Source organism: Neoarius graeffei, chromosome 22 (assembly GCF_027579695.1).
Source record: "Neoarius graeffei isolate fNeoGra1 chromosome 22, fNeoGra1.pri, whole genome shotgun sequence".
NCBI classification, from domain to species: domain Eukaryota; kingdom Metazoa; phylum Chordata; class Actinopteri; order Siluriformes; family Ariidae; genus Neoarius; species Neoarius graeffei.
In genome coordinates, this window is record NC_083590.1 from 16,249,523 (window position 1) to 16,269,214 (window position 19,692).

The 19,692-nt window shown below is 42.8% G+C and overlaps 1 protein-coding gene across 1 annotated transcript in view; it reads right to left on the minus strand.

Annotated features, from left to right (window-relative positions):
• LOC132870700 (NACHT, LRR and PYD domains-containing protein 12-like) overlaps positions 1–19,692 on the minus strand; it is a 108,982-nt gene that overhangs the window by 50,120 nt on the left and 39,170 nt on the right. Inside the window, exons 8-9 of the mRNA XM_060904500.1 lie at positions 11,944–12,117; positions 9,340–9,513 (exon numbers count right to left, since the gene is read on the minus strand). Coding sequence (XP_060760483.1) covers positions 9,340–9,513; positions 11,944–12,117 — 348 coding nt within the window. The remainder of the gene's footprint in view (positions 1–9,339; positions 9,514–11,943; positions 12,118–19,692) is intronic.

Sequence of the window (19,692 nt, forward strand, 5' to 3'; positions counted from 1 at the left end):
GTCTTCTAGTTTATTCCCAGTCAGATCCAGTGTCTTCACAGTCAGATGCAGTTCTCTCAGACTGGAGGTTTCTGAGTTGAGCACTGAGACCAGAGCTTCAGCGCTTCTCCATTTAATTGTATCACAACTGATCCTGAAGGAAATAAAATAATACATAATAAACTCACACAAATTATCAGACAGGTCCTCAAATCTTTCACTGCACCATTTCATTTTCATAAATTACAAAAGTACATACTCTGAGTCGACAATACACTGAAATGCTGTAACAATAATTCACAGTTTGAGCTGTTCGGATTTGAGTTTTCTGCTGCGCACGTCATCACTGACACATGGGATACGAGTACATACATGTTTTACATCCATCCATTATCTGTAGCTGCTTATCCTGTACAGCAGGGGTCACCAAACTTTTTTCTCTGGGGGCCACATTGTCGTTCCTGACTGTGACGGGGGGCCGGGGTCGGGTCAGCTATATAACAGAATTGTATGACTCAGACAAATATGACCACCAGCAGGCCTCATTGTATAGTAGAGATTACTAGCCTGGCACGGCCATCCCCACTACTATATCCACACTACTATATCAACACTTGATTCCTGGCACATATTTGTTTATCTTTACTAGTGGTTTGCAAAAGTAGTAATCGAGTCTTCACGCTTTGTTTTAATTTGAAATACCACAGATATTCCATTTATTTATTTTCTAATAAAAATAACATCAAAGCTGTCAAGGTAAGAAACATCTGCCTAGTTGAGGTGATTGACACTGGCAAAGGTGAGTGGAAAATTATAAACTGTAGGTAGACCTGTTGATATTATTAATAATATTATTCATAATTGTGTGCAGCACTTAATAAAGGTCAAATAAATAGGCCTATTAAATAAATACATTTGAAAAAAAACGGTGAAATTATAATAATATATGAGCAATAGATCAATAGATCACAGCAGTTGTGCTGTATCCTGCACGTCATTGCTCTCATCCATGGCCAAAGCAAAAAACTCGAATTCTGACGCTTTCTCATTCAGCTGGTCAGACACGTTGTCCCCCACATCTTCCGTTCGCTTGGTCATAGTAGTTGCGGAGAGACTCACCGCGTTGAGCGCATCCTTCTTGTCGGGACACACCTCCTCGGCCACAGCAAGCATTCAAGATTCAAGATTTTATTTGTCATATACACAATAACAGACACAACAGTTTATTATTGGGTAATTAAATTCTTATTTTGCAACTGCCCGACCAAACTACGCTTACCAAAATAAAGAAATATATATATAAAATATGAAATATAAAAATATAAAGTGCATATGGAATGCAAAATATAAAGGTAGAGTGAAAAATGAAGATAACATTTAAAAAAAAAGGACAGGCAAACAAACAATGTGCAAACATAGAGGTAGATATACTGTGCAATGTCTTTAAAAGAAAAAAAGGAGAGGCAAACAAAAAATGTGCAAACATAGAGGTAGATATACTGTGCAATGTCTTGTGCAAAATTGCTAATATAATCCGTGGCTCAAAGCCTGATGGAAATATAGAGGTAGATGGTGATTATAATCCGTGGTTCAAAAGCCTGATGGAAATATAGAGGTAGATGGTGATTATAATCCGTGGTTCAAAAGCCTGATGGCCGGGGGGTAAAAACTGTTTGTCGGTCTAGTAGTCCTTGCTTTCACACTCCTGTAGCATCTGCCAGATGGTAGGAGCGTGAATAGTCTGTGTTGTGGGTGTGTTTGGTCCCTGATGATGCTCTGTGCCCTTTTTGTGATCCGGGTGTTGTAAATGTCCTGTAGTGGGGGCAGGACAGCTCCACAGATGAACTGTGCCATTTTAATGACACGCTGGAGAGCCTTTCTGTCCTGAGTTGTGCAGTTCCCGTACCACACAGTGATGGAATTTGTCAGGACGCTCTCCACTGTGCACTTGTAGAAGTTACTGAGGAGTTTGGTGGACAGTCCAAATTTCCTCAGCTTCCTCAAGAAGAAGAGACTCTGTTGAGCCTTCTTGATGGTCTGCTGTGTGTTGTGTGACCACGTGAGATCCTCACTGATGTGAGTTCCGAGGAATTTAAATGTTTTCACCCTCTCCACCTGTGTCCCGTTGATGTGCAGCGAGGCGTGCTGGTCTCTCCTCCTCTTCCTTGGGTCAATAATCATCTCCTTGGTCTTCTCAGCATTCAAGGAAAGGTTATTTTCCTGGCACCAGGAGACCAGTTGAGCCACCTCCTCCCTGTAGGCGCTCTCATCTCCGCCGGTGATCAGCCTAATGACAGTGGTGTCGTCAGCGAACTTAATGATGGAAGTGTTGCTCTGGGTGGGGGTGCAATCGTAGGTGAAGAGGGTGTACAGGAGTGGACTGAGCACACAGCCTTGGGGGGTCCCTGTGCTCACTGTCTTGGTACTGGATGTTCTTGTACCGACTCTGACAGCCTGGGGTCTGTTTGTGAGAAAGTCCAGAACCCAGCAGCAGAGGGAGGATGCCAGTCCAAGGGTGGAGAGCTTCTCAGTCAGTCTGCTGGGGATGACGGTGTTGAAGGCTGAACTGTAGTCCACAAACAGCATTCGAACATAGGTGTCCCTGTGTTCCAGGTGTGACAAGGCTGTGTGGATGGCTGCATTGACGGCATCATCAGTTGAACGGTTCTGACGATATGCGAATTGAAGGGGGTCTATTGTAGCCTGGGCCCGCCCATCCTAAGCGTGACGCAACACGAGGGCCTGTTCCAAGCTTAGTCTGGCCAGGCAAGCTATCTACAGCATTTCCAAGCTCCCGAAAAATCGGGAACCAATCAACTTTGAGCATCTCCAACGGCCCTGGGTAGAGGCGTGTTCAAGGCAGTGACGTAGTAGAACTGTGACCGGAAGCCATAGATTGTTTACAGAATCTATGCCGGAAGCGCTTCATTCACATCACGAACATGGAGCAGTGGCAAGCCTTTAACACAGCGGTAGATGCTGTATTGAAAGCATTCAACGGGAAGTTCTCATTGAAAACCGAGCAAAGAGCAGCCCTGGAGGTATTTATTGAAAGGAAGGACGTTTTCGCCTTGCTCCCGACCGGCTTCGGTAAGAGTTTAATCTACCAGTTAGCCCCGCTGGTAGCCAAATCAATGGGGCTCAGCGAGAATCCTATCGTCGCATCACATACGTCAGAGGAAAGAGTGATGTGATTGGTTTAAGCTTCATCACAGCCTTTTCTGGCTTCAACCAGTAGCAAACTGAGGCATTTCAGGGAGGCGGGTCAACCACGGGCTCTGGGAAACGGTTGGGCTGAATAGCTTGGCCAGACCAAATGCTCGGAGAGCTTTGAAGTCGCGTTAGCCAGGCTAGGTCTATTGTGTCTGGTATGTCCTTTTTGATGTATGACATGACTATCCTCTCAAAACACTTCATTACAACTGAAGTGAGTGCAATTGGTCGATAGTCATTCAGGCATGTTATATTGTTTTTCTTTGGGAGGGGCACTATGGTGGTGGTCTTGAAGCATGTGGGCACAGAAGACATGGAGAGGGACAGGTTGAAAATGTCTGTGAAGACCTCTGCTAACTGTGTGGAGCAGGCCCTCAAAGCACGGCCGGGGATGTTGTCAGGGCCGGCTGCCTTTCGGGGGTTAGTCCTCCTGAAGACCTTGCTCACCTCGGTGATGGTCACAATAGGTGAAGAGCTCTGTGCTGCCTCTGTTGGTAGAATCCCTCTGTGTTGGTTGGTGTTGAGGGTGTCGAAGCAAGCATAGAACTCGTTCAGCTCATCTGGTGATGTGTTGTGGTTGGCTGTGACTCTGCTGTTCTTCTGCTGGAAATTGGTGATGTGTTGCAGGCCCTGCCACATGCATCTGGAGTCTGAGGTGTTGTAATAACCTTCCAGCTTCAGTCTGTACTGCCTCTTGGCTTCCCTGATGGATCTGCATAGGTCATATCTGGCCTTTTTATATCCATCTGCGTCGCCAGAGGCAAAAGCGGTGGAGCATGCATGTAGCATGGAGCGTACTTCACTGTTAATCCAGGGTTTTTGGTTAGGATATATCTTGAAGCGCTTGGTGGGGACAATGTCATTAATACATGTACTGATGTAGCTGGTGACCACAGATGCATATTCCTCTAAATCCACAGAACAGTCTTCTCTCAAAGCAGCAGTCTTAAACACATCCCAGTTTGTAGAACTGAAGCAGTCCTGGAGCACCAGATCAGTCTCTTCATTCCAGACTTTAACAGTTTTACTCACTGGGGGGGCTTGTTTGAGAAGGGCCTTATTGAGGTTTTTCACCCACGTGACCAAGTCATGTGATGCTGCCATTTTGGACGGCACGGCTCGAATCAGTTTGAATGCGAGGAAGGTGACAAACGAAAAGCATAAAAGAAAAAGGAGCGAGATGCAGAAAACACCTTCACTGTCCAGCGACGTAGGGTATTTACAGGGCGAGCAGAGGGAGAGGTATTTGCAAAAATTGAGGTTAGCAGGCTTAGAGAACGACGTTTACCTGTTTCCACCAGGATTGTTCACTGACCCATCACCATACACAGGTTTGGGCGATTAGAATAGAATATTGAATAGAATATTATTTTCCTTTTGATGAATAAAGTTTATAAATACTACTTATATCATGTCATAGCCAGAGCGCGCTAGCGAGCTCCGGCGCCCGAGCGCGCTAGCAAGCTCCCCGGCGCGCTAGCGAGCTCCGGCGCCCAAGAGAGCTCCCCCGGCGGAGCTCCACAGGCGTGCCAGCGAGCTCCGGCTATGACATGATATAAGTAGTATTTATAAACTTTATTCATCAAAAGGAAAATAATACATGACAAACAGGAGAACAAAATGTCTGCTACATGCAACCCTAGACAAATTAACACTGCCTTGTTTCACTGCTCAGATGGGTTAACAAACACTGACCCATTTACTTTTTGCTATATATTTTATCAAAATTGCGTTAACTGATAAACTAACCTGAAATTAAATGATCACTGCAAAGTCTGGAGTACTCTGTTGGCTCCCAATCCTGTCTCTTCATAGCTGCAATCCATTTGGCCCTCTTGTCTGGGTCAGTAGAAAACCGGTAAAAGGAGCGTCCTGCACGCTGTCCCTGTCTGTTGTGGCAGCCCACAGCACAACAAGCAAACACCATGGTTATTTATAGAGTGCTTACTGACAAATTAATCTATTCTAGGTGTCTGTAACACGTTTTTTTCCAAGCTGGTTCTCCCTCTCTGTCTGCAGCGTTAGTATGTAGCTTGCCGTCCAAAATGGCGGCCACTGGGGCGTCACGTGACCCTGTGACGTCAGATGAAAAACCTCAATAAGCTGGGTAGAGGAACACAGAGATGTGGTCAGACTGTTCAAAGTGGGGGCGGGGCACAGCCTTGTAGCCATGGTCTAGGATATTGGTGGGACATGGCGATTCATTTCCGCCAGTTCGTTCATGTCGGTCAGTTCAGCAAAGAAATTCGTTCATTCAGTTCGTTCACTCGTTCATTTTGATGACGTCACACCAAAGCGGCACAACAATGGCTGTTGTCCGAAGTTTAGTTCATCTTGAGTGAACGAGAGGCGGCAGAGGTGCCATCCACAATAGATTTTCATACATTACAATGTGCTTGAGAAAAAGATGGAAGAAAAACATTATCCTAGCATTATCTGAAAAAGACTACATAAACAAAGCTCTGAAAGTTAATTAAATGTAGATGAGAATAAAGCTGTTTTTATATTTATTATATTTATTTTAGTAGAGCCATGGTCTGCCGGCTATGCAGTTGTTCTCTCAAACCCATTAAGCAAAAAAAAAAAAGCTTATTTAACAGCAACACTCATTTCAGAGAATAAACAACTTTACAAGTCATCGTATTCAGCGAACAGTAGCCTGCGATGTCTCTCTGCTGCATTCATGATCATTCATTGTTTGGCCTGGTCATGGACATGGAAACGGTTGTTATGCACGAACATTCGATTGACGTCACGTCTAGCGAGACCTTTTCCAGCTGTTCGAGCAAGAGACCTCCTTGCAGACTGTTTCATGCAGTTGTTCAAACCCATTAAGTAACACCCATTTTGCTCATATTCAACAGCAACGCTCATTACAAAGAACAAACCACTTTATTACAAATTGCATTAACATTAAAAAAATGAACACAGTATGCCGCGATCTCCAGAGCCACGTTCTTCATTGTTTATCACAGTCATGGAAACTGTTGCTATGCGCCCAGCCCAGTATGGCAGCAGGCAGGCTGGCTGCTGGCTGTTCGTTTGTTCGCGAACTGCTGAGCTCGTTCGCTGTGAACTGAAATGTATTGCTGAGTGAGAGCTCTAAATTGTAAACTAAAGACCTGGCATGTGTCAACGCTCTGATAATAGGGCTCAGATAGCCCTTAAAGAAGTAAAGTGGCGCTGCTCTGCACAGATCAAAATGCAAGTTGGACGCCCTTCTGCTACTGAACAGATCCTGCTGATTCGCCAACGACCGAGATTCAGCGACCGCCCTGCTGCTAGCGAGCAGAGACTGCTGATTCGCGAACGACCGAGAACGAGAGGCAGCGCGAACTAGTTCTAGTCGTTCACTTCGAAGACTCGTTCAAAAAGAACGGTTCGTTCGTGAACGACACACCACTAGTCTAGGATGTTGTTGTCCCTTGTCGGAAAGCTCACGTGTTGATGGTACTTTGGTAGCACAGTCCTGAGGCTGCAATGATTAAAATCCCTGGCCACGATGAACACAGCATCTGGGTGTGTGGTCCCGTATTTGCCGATGATGTCGTGTAGTAGTCCTAGCGCTGTAGTGCGGTCGGCCCACGGCGGGATGTAAACAGCCAGCATAAACACAGCACTGAACTCCCTCGGTAGATAAAAGGGACTGCACTTCACCATCAGCACTTCAATGTCTGCACAACAGTGTTTTTCAACCACCTGTACGTCTGTACACCATCTGTTGTTAACATAAACACACACACCGCCACCTTTGTTTTTACCAGAAGCAGATGTGCGGTCTCCGCGGTGCATGGAGTGGGTCTGTAGTTCAATGGCCGGGTCTGGCAGGCTTGCAGTAGTCCAGGTTTCCATAAAAATCAGGGCACAACACTCTCTGATCTCACGCTGAGATGTTATCCTGGTTCTCGGCTCATCCATCTTGTTCTCGAGCGAGCGAGTGTTAGCTAGCAGAAGGCTAGGTAGCGGTGGTCTTGTAGCTCTAGCCTTTAGCCTAGCATGTAGCCCACATCTCTTACCGCGCCTCCGTTTTGGGTGCGTGGATCATCGGCCGTTTCGCCTACTCGAGTCTGGTGATGATGTGTATTTGGTGTGAATTGCTCCACTGCTTGAAGTGCTGTGTATTCGCCAGAGTATTTCCCCACTGTATTGGATTGCTTTGCATCTGTTGACTAATTGGGACTGCTGTGCATTTGTCACTGTTTTTAAGGTTTTGCTGTGCCAAACAACTGCTGTAGCTTACTACCTCTTTTCTTAGCCCGTATGGTGGCAAGACTAAATTTTATAAATAAACCATTGTAATTTTTATTTGAATGATTGTTTGTGTAGTGGTGTGTGTCTTGGGATTTCTAGCCTGGTGTGTGCCTGCATTCAGGTGACATGTACACCATCTGTTGTTAACATAAACACACACACTGTCACCTTTGTTTTTACCAGAAGCAGATGTGCGGTCTCCGCGGTGCATGGAGTGGGTCTGTAGTTCAATGGCCGGGTCTGGCAGGCTTGCAGTAGTCCAGGTTTCCGTAAAAATCGGGGCACAACACTCTCTGATCTCACGCTGAGATGTTATCCTGGTTCTCGGCTCATCCATCTTTTGAGCGAGCGAGTGTTAGCTAGCAGAAGGCTAGGTAGCGGTGGTCTTGTAGCTCTAGCCTTTAGCCTAGCATGTAGCCCGCATCTCTTACTGCGCCTCCGTTTTGGGTGCGTGGATCATCGGCCGTTTCGCCTACTCGAGTCTGGTGATGATGCGGCCTGCCGGATGATGTCGGTGTAGCTTCGGTCGCTGTCAGTGATGAGAAGAAAGCTACAGTCCAGAAGGACTGGACTGGGCCCGTGGTGAATTTTACCAATGTCCAGAAGTGTGTCTTTGCTATAGGTGATCCTAGTGTACAAGCACTGAGCATTTGTCACAATCAAAATTACTAAAATAAACAATAAATACAATCGGTGTCGGGAGCGCGTTGCAAACACGTTCGGCACGGGGGCCGCCATGATGGAATGTGCCTACTAAAGCATGCATACTTTAACAAAGTCCCCATCAGTAAACGGCTTTCCATGGGTAGCTAGTAGGTGAGCTACCTTATAGCTAGCTCGGACAGCAGCCTGGTTGATCTGGGTTTGGCGAAGGAATACATTCTGTTGTGCAGCCACTCTGCATTTCATCCTCCGAATCCTGTCTTCTCTTGTTTGCCCTCGCAAACTAGCATACTCTTAGTGGCGGGTTACGTAGTGACGACGCAGATTATGTTCTTTGAAACCGACTCACTTTCTTTACATACAAGACAAACTGCACTGTCCTTACACTGAATGAAAAAATAATCGGTGGTCCACTGTTCTTTAAAAACTCTGCACTCTCTGTCAGCTTTTCGCTGACTGCTAGCCATTTTGCTGTCCTGAACACTAACAGTTCTCTGCGCGTGCGCTGCCCATTACTGCTTGATCGCGAGCATATGACGAAAATTCGGAAAATATGAATAGTTCATTTTATAACTAAATATCAATTTTAATTGATAAAATCAACAAAATACAAGATGCAGACATGTTATTATTTGCCAAAAAGTAATTTAAAAAAATAGGCCATGACCACTTTTGGGGATTGCCTCATAGGGCCGGGTCAAGTGGTGGAGGGCAGAGGGGCTGAAGGGCCGGTCAAAGGTGGGTGGTGGGTCGGAGTCGGCCCGCGGGCTGTAATTTGATGACCCCTGCTGTACAGGGTCACATACAAGCTGGAACCTATCCCAGTTGACTATGGGCGAGAGGAGGGGTTCACCCTGGACAAGTCACCAGGTCACCACAGGACTGACAGACACAACCAACCATTCACACTCACATTCACACCTATGGTCAATTTAGAACCACCAATTATCCAAACCTGCATGTCTTTGGACTGTGGGGGAAACCGGAGCACCTGGAAGAAACCCACACAGACATGGGGAGAACATGCAAACTCCGCACAGAAAGGCCCTCGTCAGCCACTGCGTTCAAACCCAGAACCTTCTTGCTGTGAGGCGACAGTGCTAAAAACACTACACCACCGTGCCACCCGCATGTTTTGCTTTTACAGAAAATTTTAATTGATAAATAACACTGTATACAACTATTAATTGCTGCTTTAGTGAGTTATTGTGACTCTCAGAGAGATGATCTTACCCCAGTTTCTCCAGTTTACAGTGAGGATTCTCCAGTACAGCACAGAGACGCTTCACTCCTGAGTCTCCCAGATTATTATTAGTCAGATCCAGTTCTCTCAGGTGTGAGGGGTTTGATCTCAGAGCTGAACTCAGAGCAGCACAGCCTTCATCTGAGACACCACAATCACACAACCTGCAGAGACACAATGACACACACTTCATCAACAGATTTTCATCTTGGTGTAATTCGTACTTTAAAGATGATGAGTGTAAAATTAATTTTATTATTCAGAATGTCATGAGGATTTAATATCACCTGTTTATTCTCATTAAAAGTGTAAATAATAATGATAATACTGAGTGTTATATTGAGTTTCTCTCCTCTGTTGTGTGTGATATTAAACCATCAGCAGCTGAAGCTGAACAGAGAACAGCAGACAGAAGAAAAGCTGTCAAGGTCAACGGAACAAAAATTTTAATTTATAAACGATATCAGGATATAAAAACAAAAGAATAATTATTATCATGTAATAAAATCATATTATGATGTAATAAAAGTAAATAAGAATGGTGTTTGTAATCAGTTCTCTGTGAAAGTCTGTTTTCACCACTTGAATAAAACCTTTTATCAGGTCATAACAGGCCTCAACATTCAGTCTTGTCACATTTTTCCCTGCAGAGCAAATGCCCTCAAATTTTTGCCCCCTTTGAATTTTCTTTTGCCCTCAAATTTTGCGGTATTTTGGCAAAAGTTTTCAAGTACACAGTTTAAGGCAACACTGATATGTTTTCTAGGGGTATAATTGAGTTATTTAGACAAAAAAGTACATAAATTATTTTTAAAAACATTTATTTCTGCAACAGAGCAACAAGACAAATCCTGAAAACATTGAAACATAAATCATATATGTAAAACTTACATATGGTACGAGTACATAATCCTTCTTTTTATATCGAGTTTCGGACACAAAACACACTTTGTCTTGCCTCACAATGACTATCAATATTGCAAAGATGAATTATAAAACTAAAAACATTATAAAACAGGAGTGTGTACTGCAGTACTGTCTCATCATTCAGTCTTCCGTTGCATTCAGAAGGAAATTAAACAACCTGTCCTCCTCATCTACATCAGCTTCCTGTGCAGCCTCTGCAAATTGTGGGCACCGTTCACGCCGTCCCTCCGTCCACCATAGGTGGCCTGCCGTCTCAGCAATAAACGCATCAAGATCCAGGCCCTGTAGAGCAGGGGTTCTCAACTTTCTTTGCTTTAAGGCCCACCTATTCATACTTGTACCGAGTCAGGGCCCATTAAAAAAGATCCCCAATTATTTTGGCTCATCTATTCTATTAGAATCTAATAATCTCCTGTAAAGTGTATGCATGGGATGCGACATCACTCCCTGTTACAGATGGGAATTTAAATAAATGCAATAAAAACACATTTTTAGATTGTAGGTATTGTATTTAAAGCTGTACAGATGCAGGTCATTCTCAGTCAGAAGGGGTTAATGATCCAAAAGTGGAGTCTGATCCATTCGCACAAGAACTTATTGCCATGTTTGTGTTCAGCAAACAAGCAGGTAATTAAAACCAAGAAGTCCACTCAAAAGAAGTGGATCTAGAAACCACTCCGAAGGATTTTTCATATGAAAGAAAAATTGACCACCTAAATTTGACATTAGTAGAATAAATTGTGATCATATTGTAGCCATAACTAAATACAAAGACAATAGTTATGCATACTATTAATTAACTTAATGTGAAGATAATCAACAGATTTTCAGCTTTTTTTTAAGGATTGTCTATTTTAGTTTTTTGTATTTGTAATTATTTGTATCTGTACAAATTGCTCTGCTGATCAACTTATTGTGTTTAAATAAAGTTATTCATTCATTATGAGGTGGAAAATTATCCATCCGTTGAGTTCCCTGACGTCTCAAACTACCTGGTGCTGCAGACATCGTTCTACACGGAGACACAGATTAAAACCTGGAAGAGCATGGAGGAGAACAACTTTTTATATGTGTCTGGGTTAAAGATCTGGGGATCAGGACACTACAAGATAAATCCTGTATCGTTGTTGCCCGGGTAAGGAGGAGTTTCTGGGTTTTTTGGTTCGCATCTTTGCGATGGTTGCTATGACGCTAAAAGTTTTGGCATCAGGTGAAAACAAATGACTGCTGCTCAATTCCCAATCTGATCTTCTCTTCCAGCAGGCAACACAGATCCATAGAATTACCCACAAATTCCCCCCCTGCCATTTATATTCCTGAGATCGTTTCCACCATGTCACTGCTACTTTAAACCCTGCAGCTCACACAGAGGGCAGTTAGTTTGTGTCTCAGGTGCAGTTTGTGTGATTAGTTACAGTGTTGTAGTAAATTTCACAGTGATTTCAGACACATTGCAGTCGGATCAAGTCCCGTTTTGTGCTGCAGCTTCTCACATACGTCCATCTGACCCAAAGACTCTGTGACAAATCATCAGTGTGCAGTGAAAAGAAACAATCTTCCTCCTCAGGACATTGATGATGAACCTAAAACCTCTGCTTCAGTCTCACTATTAGAGAATGTGTCCTACTGAGGAGCAGGTCATGTGACTCTCAGAGAGATGATCTTACCTCAGTGTCTCCAGTTTACAGTGAGGATTCTCCAGTCCAGCACAGAGACGCTTCACTCCTGAGTCTCCCAGATTATTATTAGACAGATCCAGTTGTCTCAGGTGTGAGGGGTTTGATCTCAGAGCTGAACTCAGAGCAGCACAGCCTTCATCTGAGACACCACAACGCCACAACCTGCAGAGACACAATGACACACACTTCATCAACAGATTTTCATCTTGGTGTAATTCTTACTTTAAAGATGAGTGTAAAGTTAATTTAATTGTTCAGAATATCATGAGGATTTAATATCACCTGTTTATTCTCATTAACAGCATAATTAATAATGATAATACTGAGCGTTATATTGAGTTTCTCTCCTCTGTTGTGTGTGATATTAAACCATCAGCAGTTGAAGCTGAACAGAGAACAGCAGAGACCATGAACTTTAATCAGAGAGAGAGAGAGAGAGAGAGAGAGAGAGAGACTGAATCTCAGATGGTTCTCTACTAGACTTATAGTGCACTCAGTGGCGATTCTAGAGTGATTTACTCCCCGGGCGAAACCCCCTGCTGCGCCCCCCCCCCCCCCCCCCCCCCCCCCGCCCTTCTTGGGTTTTTTTTTCGGGGTTTTTTTTGGGGGGGGACCGTTTTTTTTTTTTTTGCGCCCGCGCTCGTGCCGCCCCCCGCGTTGGGCTCTGTATTAGCCAACAGAATATTAACAGCTTTTAGAGATGGGATTTATGGCTCTTTGATGGGATTCACATCTTTGTGATCCGTTCTTTGAAAAGAGCCGTTCAAAAGACTGGCTCATTTGGCTCTTTTTAAATATTTATTCAGTTTTAAGAAGCCAGCGTCTAAAGAAGCCAGATCCCTCTGCTTAGACAGTGACATCAATATTTCTGGACATACCTTTTATATAAAGCAACCTAGACTTACATTATTGTAACCCCTAAACGCTCATAAATAACCATTAAAAAACAATGAGGGCTTCAATGAATGTCCATGCAGAACGGCTTTTCTGTAAAAAAAAAAAAAAGAAGAACCCACTCAAGAACATAGTTATCAAGAACACAAGAATATTTTATAGAAAAACACTTGTTTTACAAAAATATTTAAGTCTGAGATACAAAATAGATACAACTACAATAAATATAACACAAGAACTAGTTATCACACAAGAACATTTCAATAGAAAAAAACAAACTTTCTTTATTAAAAATATTGAAATTGTAACAAAATAGATACAACTAAACAGTCAGATATATAGATAAAGTTATAACAAGAACACGATTATTTTAATAGGAAAAAAACTATTAATGCAAAAAATATATTATTATTAGAAAAATAGATACAACTAGACAAACAGATAAATAAATAAAATACATAAAAATAGAACAAACAAAATGACGAAAGAATAAATTAAATGAACATCCGTGCAAAGTAGTTTTCCCACGATATTATCATTAATATCACACAACAACATTATAAACTATATACAAAACAATTTGAACTATTAGGCAAACAGATAAAACTTGAATAAATAAAAGGCAAATGCTGTTTAGCCTACTTCTTGTCCCTGGGCAAAAAAGAACGACAGAACGGCTCCCCCAGCTCGAGACTCGGTTCTCATCGTTCATGCCTAGGAGCCGTTCAAAAGAATCGGTTCGTTCGCGAACGTCACAACACTAACAGCTTTACATGGTCGTTTAAACATTTCTCGTCGTGTGCTGTACGTCGCGGACACGGCCCGTTATAAATTTGCTGTTACCAGAATGGCAATGATCAAGTCGTAATGTATTACTTAAGACTCTGTGTAATGTCATAGTAGTGTAGTACTATGGTAGTAAAGTCTTTTTGATGACTAGTACAACGTTCCGCTGGCGGGATTGTGCATATTATGGGGCTACGACAAGTTAGGCACACACACACACACACTGATGATGTCACCTGCGCAACTTTGGTATTGGGCTTCCCTATCCAAAATGCTCTCACACACCCCGCCCGTCTTTATTTTTTTTTCGGGGGTTTTTTTGGGGGACCTTTTTTTTTTGAAGACCGTTTTTTTTTTTCGCGCCCATGCTCGTGCCCCCCCCCCCCGCGATGCCGCCCCGGGCGGCTTCCCGGTCGGCCCGCCCCCAGGACCGCCCCTGAGTGCACTACACAGGGGCAATAAACTTGTTTCTCCAGAGTCTACAGAGTGCATTTATAGAACACTATAGATTTATATTATTGTAGAATCAGAGAAGGAAACAATGATTATTCCATATAAATCCTACAAACATTCAGCCACTTGTTCTTTAGACAGCGTGCGAACAAGAGTTTCAGAAAAAATGGACAGAAAACCCGAAAACATACCGGTTTCACCTCTCAGTGTCGGAGGAACAAAAATGTCAGTGTAATTTATGATGATGGTCGTTTGTCTAATTACTTTTTATCCCTCAAAAAAGAGGGACCATATATAAACAGTGCTGTAATTTCAACACCAGTCACCCAATCTGGTTGCAAGTTTCCTAAAAATAAAGCTGAAGGTCTGCACTTTGAGCTCATCTTCATTATTTAATTTAATCAACAATATACTGTGGAGGACAACAACAATAACAGTGTAAAAAAAAACCACAGTAATTATCTATATCCACGTCAGGGCTGGATTTAGGGGGGTCCTGGGATCTCATCTCATTATCTCTAGTCGCTTTATCCTGTTCTACAGGGTCACAGGCAAGCTGGAGCCTATCCCAGCTGACTACGGGCGAAAGGCGGGGTACACCCTGGACAAGTCGCCAGGTCATCACAGGGCTGACACATAGACACAGACAACCATTCACACTCACTTTCACACCTACGGTCAATTTAGAGTCACCAGTTAACCTAACCTGCATGTCTTTGGACTGTGGGGGAAACCGGAGCACCCGGAGGAAACCCACACGGACACGGGGAGAACATGCAAACTCCGCACAGAAAGGCCCTCGCCAGCCACGGGGCTCGAACCCGGACCTTCTTGCTGTGAGGCCACAGCGCTAACCACTACACCACCGTGCCGCCCGGGTCCTGGGATGAAGTTGAAAAAAAAAAAAACTTTGAAGCTCGACATTCCACGCTATCCCTAAAAATTTCATGCAACCAGAAAGAAAAGTTAAAAATAATAATGTGTAACCGGGTCAAGATATTGGCATGTTTCTATACATAATGCCCTGTGCTAGTCTTAATGGTTGATGTCTCCTTTAAGAGACGCAGAACTACAATGATGTAATTTTGTAGTAAGGAGAGATGAGTTATGGGAGTGGACAGAGACAAACGAAGCCGCGAAACCTGACCAAGACACCGCTGTTGGAATGGAGGCAAATGCACTCTAATATTCCTTGTAAGTCGACGTATTTGCCTAAAGAAATGGTGCAGTAGTGTGTTTTATGTCTTTAATGATGACAGAAGTGTAAATCAGAATTTTCTTTCGAAGGATGTGTATGGATGGCGAATGATTTACCAACATGTGCTCAATTAGCTCGCCGAGTGTACATGCAGTCAGGGTAAAGCTCATTTGCAGTTTTTGTTTATATGCATACTGGCTATTAACTTGTCATACCCACACTCAGTTTTTGACATGTATTTGTCATTGTAATAGCGTGTCTTTATTTTTTTAGACTAAAGTATTGAGGTGTAGAGAACGTGCATGCCATGCAATAGCCTGTGCAGTAAGTATTACTCTCAGTGGTGAACATGAGATGACAACTAGAAAAGGGAAAGGTGGGATTGTATGTGGTGTATTAATATGGTCTTTGTGATTTGTTTGTTATTTTAGTATCACCACTACCGTTTTGCGTGTATAATTTAAACTCACATGGTATTATTATTATTTTTGTTTTTGAAATCTTAACTGCATTTGGCAGGGAACTCACCGCAGTATAGATTTTGGGTTTTTTGGTCTTTTCGATGTTAACCTCCTGCACTTGTTTTGGATGGTGCTCTGATTTTCATTTTGTATCAGCACTGTTATTGGTAAAGTATAAACATATGGTGAGAATTGTTTTCAGTACTACATAGTGCACAAGAATAGAGGTAAACTTTATTTCATTTGGTCCTAAGACTACTCTAAGAAGTAGAGAGCACCACTGTATAATCTTTTCAGTTCATTCAATTTTGTATCATAAATCTAAAAAGCCTTGTATAAAATCTATCAGATAAAAACCCAAAATTCTATTTGTTGGTTTGTTGTGTTTATTTTATTCCCCGCCAACAAACCAATGGAACTTTGTAATGTTTTTCTGTTGCACTTGTTTTTACAGTACAATTCGAGCCACGCTGCCTGTTAAAAGCCTCGATATCTCAGAAACTAATGCAGATACAAGCCTGGAATTTTACACACTATTTATTGGGAATAGTGACTTTATTCAAAAATATGAAGCAAATCTGAGATGGTCAGTTGGAAACCTTTTTTTTTTTTCATCTGATTATTCATTTTAATTAATTTAAAAAAAAAATTCAGACACAGTGGAGTCGGATCTAGTCTTGTTTTGTGCTGCAGCTTCTCACATACGTCCATCTGACCCAAAGACTCTGTGACAAATCATCAGTGTGCAGTGAAAAGAAACAATCTTCCTCCTCAGGACATTGATGATGAACCTAAAACCTCTGCTTCAGTCTCACTATTAGAGAATGTGTCTTACTGAGGAGCAGGTCATGTGACTGTCAGAGAGATGATCTTACCCCAGTGTCTCCAGTTTACAGTGAGGATTCTCCAGTCCAGCACAGAGACGCTTCACTCCTGAGTCTCCCAGATTATTATTAGACAGATCCAGTTCTCTCAGGTGTGAGGGGTTTGATCTCAGAGCTGAACTCAGAGCAGCACAGCCTTCATCTGAGACACCACAACCCCACAACCTGCAGAGACACAATGACACACACTTCATCAACAGATTTTCATCTTGGTGTAATAGTGGTTGTGAAGATGATGTCTCTCATGTTGGACTGTCTCTATTCTCTTCACCAATCACAAGCTATTATTAATAATGACTCAAACATTCCCACTGTTACTGACATTAAGTTTACTCGAGGTGCAAGTGATTCAGCAAAAAGTCAATAATTTAAAGGTTTAAGTGAAGAGTCAGGTTTTGTAGAATTTATCTCTGCTTGACTGGATTTTTAATGCGAACATAATTAATTGTAAAGACATTTTAATTATTTCTTTAAAGTAAAAGTGATTCTAAGGAGAAATGATCACTTCATGACCAATATATTTGTTCTGCATGTTTTACTTTTACAGAAAATTTTAATTGAGAAATAACACTGTATACAACTATTAACTGCTGCTTTAGTGAGTTATTGTGACTCTCAGAGAGATGATCTTACCCCAGTGTCTCCACTTTACAGTGAGGATTCTCCAGTAGAGCACAGAGACGCTTCACTCCTGAGTCTTCTAGTTTATTTCCAGTCAGATCCAGTGTCTTCACAGTCAGATGCAGTTCTCTCAGACTGGAGGTTTCTGAGTTGAGCACTGAGACCAGAGCTTCAGCGCTTCTCCCTTCAATTGTATCACAACTGATCCTGAAGGAAATAAAATAATACATAATAAACTCACACAAATGATCAAACAGGTCCTCAAATCTTTCACTGCACCATTTCATTTTCATAAACGACAAAAGTACAAACTCCGAATCGACAATACACTGAAATGCTGTAACAGTAATTCACAGTTCGGATTTGAGTTTTCTGCTGCGCACGTCATCACTGACACATAGGATACAAGTACATACATGTTTTACATCCATCCATTACCATATACACACAAGTTGGATCCTATCCCAGTTGACTATGGGCAAGACGCGGGGTTCACCCTGGACAATTCACCAGGTCACCACAGGACTGACAGACACAAACAACCATTCACACTCTCATTCACACCTACAGTCAATTTAGAACCATCCAAACCTGCATGTCTTTAGACTGTGGGGGAAACCGGAGCACCTGGAGGAAACCCACACAGACATGGGGAGAACATGCAAACTCCGCACAGAAAGACCCTCGTCAGCCACTGGGTTCAAACCCAGAACCTTCTTGCTGTGAGGCGACAGTGCTAAACACTACACCACCGTGCCCACCGGCGCTTTAAGGGGGGGGCTTCGGGGGGCTCAAGCCCCTGGGCCACTGCCAATCAGGGGCTTCGTTAACGGGCCTTGTAATATTAATAAAATAATAAACTGTTGGAATTGTGGGCCTACATTAATGTACGGATAGAAATAAGGTTAGAAATAAATGAGCGCGAACAGGATAAAGTGGCTAGAGATAATGAGATGAGAGAAACGAGCGCACAGTAGCCTGCTGTAAGAGACATGGTGGATGTGGCTCACGAAACGAACACCCACAACTGTACCAGAATAAAATGTAACAAAATGTAACGTCATGCACGAAAGCGCGCCAAAGACTGCAGACTACTGAGACACAAATTTAGAGGCTTTGAAAGATGAAGCGTTCACATGTTAGCGGGGTGCATAAAAGGAAAAAAAAAACAGAGATGCAGGTAATGATGGAATCGTTACCTAAAGTCACAGACTTTTTTAAGGTAAGAATCACCAATCTGTTCAGAATATCAGCTACTTATCAGTTATCAGCCGTACCAGCAGCTAGGCTATGTGTAGCTAGGCTAGATATGCTATGAGGTAACGGACAGCATATTATTACATTAAGGTACTGTTTTTTACGTTTGTGAAGGTGGAGGAAAACCAAGTCAGCAAGGCAGATGAGACAAACTGGAACTGTGCTGAGGAAGAGGAGGGTGTCAACTGCTCAAATGAAACCGTGAGGAGGAGGGATGACAGGCAGGACAAGGGGCATATTTCGATGGGGATAATAAAATGTCTAAAACGGCATCTACTGAAGAAATTGAAAAGATTGTAGCCTATAATTTTCACAGTTCGGGCAGCAGACCGAGTAAGCATACTGAGGGGAATAGCAATACAAAGCGAGCACATATCCACATTTCTCGCTAGCTGTTTTGGGTGTGGTGTTAACCCGTGTGGATTTAAGTGAAATACTTGAGAAGTTCTGTGGTCAAGACAATGTTTTAAGGTAAGGACACTTGATTATTAATGTTTGCCCACCGTGGCTTGTTGTTGACAAAAGGCCCACATGATTTTGCCCTATGCAGCTACTGCTAGCGTCATTCTTTGAACTAGGTTAAGCTCATTTGCGCTAAAGGATGGGTTTATTGAAGGACTTTGATGTAGCTAGTTTCTTTTTAAAAAATCATATGCTCAAAATAGTATGCCCGTGTTCATCATGTTTAACTTTTTTCTTGATAGAGTGCGTGAAATATTGTTGCAAGTGGCATTTCGATGCAGTCATGTCAAAAAGGCAGTTGAATGCATGGTCTTATTCAAGGAGAAGGAAGACTTGCATGATGCTTGAACATGGATCGGTAAAATAGACCCTAGTAGGACTTGGTTTTGTGTATTTCGGTCTGTAGAGTTAGGAGTTTGGCCGCTGTCCATGGTGTTTACGTTTCATGTAGCCGCCGAGCCAAGTACCTTGACTTGCAGTGAATGTTTGTTTTCATGCCGCCGAGCTATTTTTATGCATTTTATTTTTTAAAAGGACTTGTCTGTAGGTGTGTGTGTTTTATGTTTACAACACATAGGTCTACATTATAGCGCACGAGCGCTTGTGTGGTTATCTCTGGCCATGCCCCTGCATGAAAGTTACGCAGTATCACTGTCCTGTCCGTGGTAATAATCAGAACCGGCTCTGTAATGATGATGCTCGCGTTCTTCTCTCCCTCTGT